The following is a 10,868-nucleotide window of genomic DNA, read 5'->3' as shown; positions in this document are numbered from 1 at the left end:
CTCCTCCTGCCATGTGCCTCCTTGCCCTAATGCACATGAGTACAGGGAGACGTCACCCAAACCTCAGTTGTGGCTTTAACCCCGGGCAGATAACTTCAGAGGATTTCCTTAGCCCAGAGTTACAGATGTAACCCACCTGCAAGTTTATCCCAACATATAAATTTATCAGACTGAAACAACTCTTGCTCCCAAGCAGCCGTGTTAAATAAAAACCCTCTCGGTGTTTTTCCTTCGCTGACCGGCGGGATCCGAGTCTGCAGAACCTGATAGTGCCTTATCTCAGTAGCAGTCCCCAGACCTCCACCTCGCCCTGGCCAGGGAGCCCTAATCGCCGTGGCCAGATGTGGCAATGGCCTCAGAGCGGCCACGGACTGGAGACAGGGGGCTGCGCCAGCACCCCCCGGAAACACCACCTCTTCTGGCGAGCCTCTCCGCGGGGCTGCGTGGCCAGGCTTGGACGTGCCTCTGGGTGCCGGAGCCTGAACCAAGCCCATGATGGTATGCCTGGGAGTGCAGAGAGGTTTGCATTTGGTTTTTAAACTCTCTAAGGCCAAACCCCCAGGAGAAGCGACCGGCCCCACTGCAGCAACGGGGCGGCGGTCCCTGCTGCAGGAAGCGCCGGGCAGCGCAGCAGAGGCAGAGAAGCAGCAGGCAAGGGAGCTGCCCAGACAGGTTTCAGCCATAGTCCTACATGAACGCGGGCCTCCCCTGCCCTTCGCTTTGCCCCGGGAGTGCCTGCAGCTCTCACGCAGTGTCTGAAGCACCAGGAAGAGGCATGGCTGCTCCCGTTCACGGGAATGTCGTGGTTAGAGGCTGCCATGCTCTTTCCCTCCGAGCAGTCTAATTACGTCTCCTCCATCTCTACCCAGCACCCGAGGGCTTCCATACCAGAGCAGCCTCACAGCATCTCTGGGCTGGCTCTGGTGTCCCAATCCCATGATTACATCATCAAACACCATGAAGCACTGAATAAAGATAAGGAAGCCAGTTTCAGAGGACAATTAAAAGGCTCTGTTTTACCTGCTGGCAGGACCTTACATCACCACGAGCGACAAATTGTCACCGTCCCCCACAGAGGGAATGGCCAGGGAGCATCTGCTCCTTCCAGGGCAGCAGCACCAGGACCCATCCCACGGCCCCGGGCAATCGCTGGCAGACAGCGGCGTCTGTAAGCACCTGGATGCTGCTGCAGCACTGCCGTAGTGCCCAGCACAGGGAGTCGGTCCCACAAGGACCTCACAGGCACAGCTGGATGTGACCTTTTGTAACCGGCCAAGAGGGTGTGGAAAAAGGAATTTTACACCATGTCCATTCTGAAAGGGGGGGACGTCTCCTCTCACTAAGCAACTAAGTAGGAAGCTGAAAAAGAGCAGTGAATCGCTGCCAGGAGTGCCTTGGAAAGAAGAAGGCTGGGTTTAGGCTTATCTAATGTCACATCAGCCATTTCCTAAGAAGGAAGCAAATTTAATTAAGAACACAGACTCACTCAAGGACAGCCAGGTTACATACAGCACGAGCAGCTTGGAACACAATGCTGAGAGGTCAGCATCATGCACATGGAGAGCAAGAAACACAAACATCCCAGGCCTGGCTGCTAAAGGTTCGTTATTTGGGATCAAACGCAGATGCCATCAGGCACAGAGCAGCCAGCACAAACACAGCTCGCTGCAGGGGTACAAAAGCAGCAAGAGGGGAAGGCACAGCAACCAGAGAGGGAAGGAGTCAATGTGGGTGGCAAGAAGAGGAAGAGGCAGATCTCAGACATCAAAACAAGCCCAGGGCAGACACTGGTAGCAGACAATTCCTACACAGAGACTCTCCTGGCTGCAAACACAGAGGGGGGGGACCCCCGTCCAACCAGTGAGCCCCGGTCTGAGCACAGCCTGCACCAGTCGCGGGGACACACGCGCTGCTGTTGCTGGGACGCACGGCGGGGCTCCTGGCACACGCCATGGCACAGCCTTTGCTTCTGCAAACCTGGCTGGCACCGGGGAGCTGTGCTTGCTCAGCTTGGACGTTCCCCAGCAAGACAGCGCATGGCAGCACCAAGACAGCTCTTTGCGTTCCCAGCGTGTCCATCCCAGAGGGATGCCATGTCCATCCTCTGCCCCCAAACCCCACAGCTCGAGTGCACCGAACCCAGGCTGTCAGAGCAGGGCATGTGAAACCAACCCCAGCTGGCCCCAGGCTGCTGCGGCACCGGTGGGCGGGGGGTAGGCATGCTCACCGTGGGCTGCGCCATCCCATTCGCTCACATAAGTCCTCTCAATGCTTGTATGGACGATGGTCTCCAGAAAGGATCAGAGACCACATTAGACCAGCGTGTCAGTGACTTGTCACAAGCACCACCAGTGCTTTTCTCCAGTGGAGAAGTGCTGGCACACGGGAATTCCTCTGCAGGACTGCTGTCACCTGGGCACCAGGCTCCAGCTGCAGCTCGAGAGTGACATGCCCAGATCAAGTCAGTACATCCCACTGTGTTCAGGCCAAAGGGCTCCTGCTACAAAAAGGAAACTTTTAAATTTCACAGCCCCACAAACTCAGGCTGGACTCCAGCATCTTGTCTACACTGAAAATTACCTACCATTGACAACGGATGTCAGCAGCACTGCAGCTGAACCAGTGCCGAGTCATCCTCCAAGAGCGGGGCAGGCAGGACAAGCAGATCAGCACCGGCTGATGGCTAACGCGTGCTGGAGAGCAGGTGCCGCCTGCTCCGCCGGATCCCGAGAGTGACCACACTGGGTCTGATCAAAGGTCGCTCCAGAGCGGCACCCCACCTCTGCCTGCAACAAACGCTGAATGCTTGGGCAAAGAACGGGAAAGGCGAGCGTGATCCTCCTCTGGCACAGCGGTCCAGCCTCCCCTGGTCAGCAGTTAAGGATTTACTGGGTCAAAAGCTGTACCTGGGTCATGGTTTCTGACAAGCTGGGTACTTCATTATCAGCACTGAGAATCTAAAAACTTAGCAATATCCTCTACCAGCCGCTGTTGTACAGAGCAACACCTCTGCAACAAACCCATTAGTTTTCAGTGGATTGCATGTGGAAAATGAAAGTAAATGTTGCCTGAAGACAGACGGCAAGGGCCCACACGGTCCACAGCTCTGGCATGTGGGAAAAAGCGCTTGTCCTGCCTGCTTCCAACTCTGGTGGGGTGGCTTGGCAGGCCCACCCTCTCCCCAGCATGCTGCTGTGTTCATCTGGTGCAATAAGGAAACACGGCTGAAGGGCAGGAATCTGGTACTGGTTTGTTTCTCATGGAAAAATAGAGATAGACGAAAAGACACAGGCTGCTCTATAAATACATGTCATTTTAATTACTTCAAATTAGTTCCTTGGCATCCACCCCCACCCCACTGTACAGCCTGCTTTGCAGCAAGCACATATCATTCTGCCATTGAGGTCTTCTACATCACAGCAGCAACAGTGAGTTCCTTGTGCTTGCTTTCACCCTGCTTGGCAACGCAGCGGGGACTGCAGAGCCCAAGCACATGGCTGGCAGGAGGGAAGGAGGTGCCCTTCGAGGCCAAGCTCGACTGGCTAGCTGAAGAGATAGCTCCGTGGCCTTCGCAGGAACAGGGATCAGCAACAGAAGCAGTCCCATTATTTCACTTCTGGGTGGTCCCTCTCAGAAGTGCCTAGAGCAGCTTTAGCCTCTCAAACGCAGTCAACAAAGGAGAAAAGACAGAGGATGTCCGAATATTTCTAAGAAGTCATGTCTTTGGAAGGCTTCGCAGATTCTCCTTGCCCCAAGAAATCCCGAGTACACAGCTGCTTGTAGTCACGGCTTGAAACTAGGCCAGGAGAGTGAACCTTCACAGCGAGAACCACTTCAGCAGCCAGGGAAGAGTGGAGGGGAGGGGGCTCCTATCAGAAAAACTTGACACCTCGGCCATCGTCCAGCGTGATAATTTCAGCCTTGTGCTCTTGCTGCAAGGCTTGCAGGGCACGGAGAAGCATAGTCTCATCCAAGCCATGGAACTCTAGGGAAGGACAGAGATCCCCATCAACAGGAGAAAAAAAATAATCAATCACAACAGGAAACAAACAGGGACTGGTGGCAGTGAAGCAGAGGGCTCTGAAGAGCACCCTTCAGACCCCAGTGCCATAACACTACGGCAAATCCAGAGTCACGGCTACACCAACAGACTCATCACTACATTGCTGCATGAGGAACAAAGCCTGAAGGTCAACAGACAGAAAGGAATGAGTCACAGCAGCCTCAAAGGCAGTGCAGAAGCTAGGCATAAAAACAAAACACCCCGCACCTCATGCCAGATAAACAGCTGGGCACCGGGGAGGCTTGTGGGGCTGGGGGAGCTTTGAAATGCAAACAGAGATAACAAAGGGAGATGTTCATGCAAAGTGGTAAAAAAGCCTTCACAGCACAGCAGCATTTGCCAGCGGTGATCAGTGCGAGCTTTTCGTAAGCAATTTCAAAATACTTAATCTACAAAATTATAGTCTGATAATCAACTGTTTATGCGCTCAAATCAAGTGTGCTCTAAAAACCTGCTCTGGAACTTAACACATAACATTACCTTCATTCTCTGTGTCATCTCCACTGGCTAATTCATACAATGTGAATACAGAGTTGGTCAAGCCATTCTTTGACACCTGGAAACATAAAACCAATATAGCAAATCTCATCTGTGTGATTTAGCATCCTTGGCACGATCTCCTGTACACCTCAGTGCGAGCAAAATGGAATGTGGACAGCACTCAATGAACAAAAATACCCTGGAAACACTCTGGGGCACTGGAGAGTCAAGAAATGACGCCTAAGGAAACTAAGATGGTTCCTTTCCCTGCGCCTCTGCTCTTTCTGCCCACATGTTTCACAATAAGGACTCGTGCCATACGAAGGCAACACAGCAATGCTGCTGTTCTCACTACAGAATAGCCAACTGCAGCAGGAGCAGATGACTCCATCCGCTGCTCAAACTGCATCTTATAGCAAGTAAAAAGCTGTTAACGTGTTTTTCTGCAACAGAGAAGTAGAAGAAGAAAGGTAAAAGCTGTAAGGAAGCAAGAGAAAAATGCTACAGTGATCTTTTTCACAAATCACAGCCAATACCATCTGTCCTCCCAGACATAGAAAGTCCGGTCTGTGGGGCGAGACAGCTTCTACATTCTCACCCACTGATAGATGAGCTTTCCCCATTCTTCTGGTCTCTTCCACATGATCAGAAAACTGGTTTTGTTCTTATCTAACCATTCCAGGTTCCCTAAAATCAACAGGGAAAAGGTATGTAATCAGAGCACAAGTCTACAGTCACAATCAAACCCACAGATTTCTCAGGTGCTAGACATCACGCCCACAAGTCGCTTCAGGTACCTGCCCCTCCCTGCCATGCGGCTGCTCGCGCCAACATCCTTAATATCACTAAATTCGTACAGAAATTCGTTTCTCTTGCGAGCCCCCTCCTCCTCCCGCAGCTTACTCCACCCCAGAAAGGCAGGGTTTGGGTCTGGCGCGCGGGCGAGGCTGCGGAGCCACGGGCAGGGAAGGCCCAGCCCGGCTGCGAGAGTCTCGGGGCCGGCTCCTGGCAGCGGGACGGAGCCTCCCCTGCTGGCTGCAGCTCGGGCCCCGGCCCCAGGCGGGACGGACGGACAGACAAACGGCACCCACCGTTCTTGCGGAGCTCCTCCAGCACCACCTGGATGGACTCCAGCGGGAGCTTCCCTGGGCGGCGGTTAAGGAGGCACTCACCGACCGGGGGAGGGCAGGGAGGGCACGGGGCGGCAGGCGGGGACACGGGGGGACCGGGGCCGGGCCCCAAAGGATACGCTGCAGGCGGCGGTTGGCGAAGAGCGGGCTGTCCTGGGCCTCCCGCACCGTCATGGCGGGCAGCCGGTGCCGCCGGCTGTAGGCGAGCGCCAGGGCGCACCAGGCCGAGAGCTGCTTCTGCCGCGTCTCGCCGTTGGGCTGCAGCCTGCGGGACTCCGCTCAGCGGCCGGGCTGGGACCGGGACCGGGGCCAGGGCCTGGCGGCTCCGCGGGGGCAGCCGGCACAGCCGGCCCGGCCTAACCCGAGCGGCGGCGCGGCTCGGCCCACCCCGGTCCCCCCGGTCCCGCTCCCCCCCGCCCCGCGCCCCCCGGCCCCGGTCCCGGTCCCGCTCCCCCCGGTCCCGGCGCTGGCCCCGTCCCGCGCTCACGTGAAGAAGGGCGGGAAGCTGTACTGCCAGGGCCACGCGAAGCTCATCGCCGCCGCCGGAACCGCCGCCGCCGCCTTCCGCCCCACTTCCGGCCCGCCCCGCGGAGCCCCGCTATCCCGCGAGGACCCGCCCCCTACGGAACCCCGCCCCCGCGGAGCCCCGCCCTGCTAGCTCCCGCCCCACCATCACGAAGCCCCGCCCCGCGGAGCCCCGCCCGCCCCGCCAGGAGGGCGGTGGCACGGTCCTCTGCCCGTGCCCGGTGCCCCGCCCCGCGGAGGGCTGCGGGCTGCGGGCTCCGGCCGCGCCCAGCGCTGCCCGCTGCCGTCCCGCGGCGAGAAGCTGCCGGCGGGGCCGTGCCGGGGCGGTGCCGGCGGCGGGAGCGGGCCTGTGGGCCGCGGCGGCAACGAGCGGCAGAAGAACCAGCGCCACGCGTGGGGGAAGAAGCGTTTAATCCCCAGCCGCGGGGCCGACGGTTGACCGGGGCGGGGGGAGGGGGGGCGCGCCGCCGGTGGCGGCACAGCGAGAACCGGTCGCCCCGGAAGCATGTGCCATTAACCGCGGGAGCTCCCCCGGGCGGCCCCCCCTCCGGGGCTGCTTAAGCGGCCAGGCGACCCCGCAGCCCGGGGAGGCGGGAAGCGTGGGGCAGCGCCCGGGCGCAGGACCCGCAGGGCTGCCGCTGCCCGCTTTCTGCACGCTGCAGGCAGCGGCCTGGGGCGGCCAGCGATCAGTTGCGGGTGCCCGGGCAGCGGCGCTAGGACTGGGCCTTGCCATCCTTGCTGCGCCAGATGACCAGGGTGACCAGGAAGGGGATGAGGCAGATGGGAGCGATGATCATGGCCAGCAGCACGTCCTCAGGCGGGTCGAAGTAGACCTGCTGCTCCAGGGTGCAGTTGTGGAAGTAGCGATGGTGGCTCTGGAAGATGTACTGCTCCGCCAGCGCGTTGGGGTAGCCGTAGCGCAGGTGGTCAGCCCAGTCCTCCAGGCAGGCCTGCAGAAAGCTGTAGGGCCTGGGGAGAGAGCCACGGGGTGCTGGGAGGGGACAGGGACATGTGGGGGCACAGGCCAGCTGTGGGACACCAGAGGCACTGACCCCTTGGGCAGCCCCAAGCCCCGCCTAGCACAGCAGCACCCCTCGGACTGCCCTGTGCCCCGCTGCCTGCACCAGGCAGCCCCACACAGACAGGAGCTGCTGGAGGGGAAGGTGGCCCTGGGTCCTTCTGTCCAGGAAGCTAGAGGCCCATTGGCACAGGCTGGGGGCTCTGCCCCCATCAGACACCTTCACTGTCTCAGCAGCTGCTCCACTCATGTGGCCATGGGAACAGAGGGGCCACAAGCAACACCCCCATTGAAGGGTCCCCACACACAGCTTCCCCAGCCAAGGATGTTGCCGGAACTGGTAAGAGCCTCTGCCCCTCTGCAGAGCTGCCTGGGAGGGCTCTCTGGCCGTCCTGCCATGCCATACCTGCTGATGACTTTCCACTCGCACAGCTCCGAGTCTGTCACGTTCCTCATCAGGTCGACAAAGAACTCCCAGCACTTCTGCGTGATGTTGGTGTACGTCTCCTCTGCAGGGGAAAGGCACTGAGCACAGGCAGCATGCCTGGGCCAGAGCCTGTTCCTGCCCACAGTGGCTGGCGGGTGACACCTGGCACCCGGACCCATGCCCAGGCTGGCAGGGAGGACGCAGTCACGGTGGGGGACTGGACCCCTCAGCGATGCCTGGGAGCACAGCTGGACGGCAGGGTGCTGCCAGCTGCCCCCACTGTGGCCAGCACTGGGGAGGGCTCTGTGGCACAGCCTGGCTATTTTGGGGATGGACAGAGAATGTGCAGCCAGGGGAAAGGGGAGGGTCACCCCACAGTGCAGAGCCGGCCCTGGCCAGGGCACCGTCAGCCCCGCGGCACTGCCCGGCCCTCGCTGAGCCCCAGCACTCACCCACAAGCTGGGCCGTCCAGTTGAACATGGCTACAGGTGGGCTTGTCCTGGCATCCTGGCCAAAGCCCTCCACCTCGGCACCCGCATGGCAGAGCCCGGTCCCCAGGAGCGCTGTGGAGGGGAGGTGACAGGGTCAGTGGAGGACAGGCACTGGCAGGGCCCCATGCACATGAGCTGCCTGGGCAAAGGCGGGGGTCTGCAGGAGGGATATGTCCCTCGGGGCCACTGGAGCCGGCAGTCTGGGCGTGGAGAACCATGCTGCCCTGTATGGGCAGGAGCTGTGGGGAGGGGGCCAGCCAGGCTGCGGGCAGCTGCCCAAGGGATTGGAGGGGCTGCCTGGGGGCTGCAGGCCCTGGGCCAAGAGTCACAGCACAGGGGCAAGCTGTGCCCCCAACCCATGGAGAGCCAGCGTAGGGGCCGCCCCATGTCCCCGGGTGGCTGCATTGCTGCCGGATGGGGCTGGGGCAGGAAGAGGAAGCGCGGGCTGCAGCACAGCACTGCCGCAGATCCTGTCCACCCACCATCTGCCCCACACCCAGCACAGCCTATCACGGGTGTGGGGCATGTGCCACCTCCACCCCGCCAGCCGCTTGCCCGCCACCTGGCCCACCAGAGCCCCACGGCCCGAGGAAACCACCCCATCCATCTTCGGCCCTTGGCTGAGGGCCCATGGTGTGGGGCACTGATGCCAGTCATGTGGTGAGCCAGCCCAGTGGGCCCTGCCCGGGCTGCTCATGGGGCACTCCAGCATGGCCAGGCACTGGCCACGGCGTGCTCCTGGGCTGGCACAAGTGGCTGTGGCAAGGGCAGCCCGCCCTGTCCTGGCCCCATCCCTGACGGCCACATCCAGCCCTCCTCTGTCCCCACCTGGGGCTTCTCAGGGCTCCCCAGCCATTCTTGTGGGTCATTTTCATAAAGATCGTGGACGAGCGTGGTGAAGGATGCCCCGCAGCGCCTGTCGCCTGCCTGCCACCAGCCCCTGGCCACGCAGGCGACAGCCACCCCAGCCGCCCTCGGTGCTGCCAGGATGGCCCCACGCTGGGGTGGGCGGTGGGCCAGGCTGAGCCGAGACCCCAGCCCTGGGCCCCACACGCGGGAGGGTGGCCGCATGCGGGGTGGTGTGAGGAGCAGAGCCTCCTGCCGCCGGCAGCCGCGGCCCTGGGGCGGCCCCCCACGCACTTACCCCAGAGCAGCAGGAGCCCTCGGGAGAGCCGGCTGGAGCCTGTCTGCGCGCGCGGTGCCATCCTGCAAAAGCCTGCCGGCTAACGACCGGGACAAGTATTTCAATGGAAATAACAGGAAGCAACTCCTTTCCTCTGACAGGGGCAGTTTGACTACAGGAGACGTGTGAAAAATGAGATTGCTCAGCACTGCTTTAAAGCAGCTCTCCCGGGGGGGACCCTGCTGCCGCGCAGCGCGGTGCTGGCCCCCGCGGGCATCGCTCCCGCGCCCCGGCACCCAGGCAGCCCGCGCCTCACCCGGCGGCCCAGAGGCTCCGCTCCCCGTGCAGCACGTCCAGTTTTACGAGGCCGCTATTTGTTTACTTGTGTATTTCTCTTTAATCCTGTCTGGGCTGGGTTGTGAAATCCCTTGTCTCCTGCGTGGAGGGCAGGCAGCCCGGCAGCCGGGGGGAGTGGACGGGGAAGCGTAATGTCCCCGGACAGGCGCTGCCGCCTGGGCGCGGTGGCAGTGGGGGGACCCACAGTCCTGACACCACAGCTTCTGGCTCACCCGGGCACCTGCCCCACGGCTGGCATCACTGGGGCAGCCCCAGCCCCTGCCTGCAGCCAGGGAGGGAAGGGTAGTGGCGCCAATTGCCCGCGGGTGCAAGGCCAACACAGGCAGGGAGGTGGGGAGAGGGCAGAGACTTGACCGACGTTTCCAGGCCTCATCCCTGACGCCTTCCTCCTGCACCACCCAGCCTGGCGCCCGCCCGGCTCTGCCAGAGCCCCTCCCGCCCCCTCCCGCCTGCGAGGCCCACGTCCCCCTGCAGAGCTGCGCTGCTGAGGACGACCCCAGCCCCGTGGGTCTGTGGCGTTCCCACCTGAGGATCAGGCTGAGGCCGGGTGAGCTCATTTCACCTCTAGCTCGGGGCAGAGCTTGAGCACAAAGCTTCCCCTTTAACAGCCCGCCCGCGGGACGCGCAGAGCGTGAATCGGAGCACAATGAAGCGCAGCTCGGAGGGACCCTCCCTCCTGCAGAAAGACGATTTCACCGGGCTTCACGCTCCGCAGCAAACGTCCGGGCAGAGCCGCCTGACCCTTCCTGGGCTGCGGCAGCTGCTGCTCCAGGGCACTGCAGGACCATTCGCGGGCGAACGGCTGCATCTGGAAGCCATCAGGCCCTGGTGCTCTGGAGGCCCCAGGGTTGGAGCCCCCTGGTCCCGCTCTTTGTTGGAGCCACTGGAGCCTCCAGCCGGGCGGCGGGAGCCTCTGCCAGGGAGACACCCAATGATCTCAGCGCGGCCCTGGGGCTGGGACAGCCGCCCCTGTCCTGGGGCGTCTGGAGGGACGGGCAGGGATGGGACGGTGGCTGCCAGCCAAGGCCCGGGGCTCTCCCCACCCCGGCTGGCATCCCCAGTGCTCCCTGCCAGCCCCCACCCCAGTGTGCTGGGGAAGAGGCTCGGTCCCTGCAGGGTCAGGACCCCAGTGCCTGGGACCCTTCCCCCTGGGGCATATGCAGGCATCCAGAGCCCCGGGCCCAGCCTCCCCCTGTGCCATGGGACCCGCTCCACCCCCAGGGACGCCCAGACCCCAGACCCTGCTCTGCCCTG

General features: G+C 61.7%; 2 protein-coding genes across 2 annotated transcripts; both read right to left on the bottom strand.

Moving 5' to 3' along the window:
* Positions 1-3,737: 3,737 nt before the first annotated feature.
* LOC309416285 (vacuolar protein-sorting-associated protein 25-like) lies at positions 3,738-6,207 on the bottom strand (the record flags this gene model as incomplete). Its single annotated transcript, XM_082015854.1, has 6 exons — positions 3,738-3,985; positions 4,544-4,619; positions 5,142-5,230; positions 5,635-5,688; positions 5,793-5,938; positions 6,161-6,207. 6 exons carry the CDS (start codon positions 6,205-6,207, stop codon positions 3,873-3,875), a joined length of 525 nt encoding a protein of 174 aa, XP_081871980.1. The 3' UTR covers positions 3,738-3,872.
* Positions 6,208-6,911: 704 nt separating this feature from the next.
* Positions 6,912-9,339, bottom strand: LOC309416283 (receptor activity-modifying protein 2-like; the record flags this gene model as incomplete). Its single annotated transcript, XM_082015853.1, has 4 exons — positions 6,912-7,167; positions 7,623-7,725; positions 8,096-8,206; positions 9,279-9,339. 4 exons carry the CDS (start codon positions 9,337-9,339, stop codon positions 6,912-6,914), a joined length of 531 nt encoding a protein of 176 aa, XP_081871979.1.
* Between the last annotated feature and the right edge of the window lie 1,529 nt (positions 9,340-10,868).

This window comes from Phaethon aethereus (assembly GCF_964289735.1).
Source record: "Phaethon aethereus genome assembly, contig: HAP1_SCAFFOLD_728, whole genome shotgun sequence".
In the NCBI taxonomy this organism is placed as follows: domain Eukaryota; kingdom Metazoa; phylum Chordata; class Aves; order Phaethontiformes; family Phaethontidae; genus Phaethon; species Phaethon aethereus.
The sequence above is the reverse complement of the archived record's forward strand: the minus strand, read 5'-3'. Positions and strand labels throughout refer to the sequence as shown.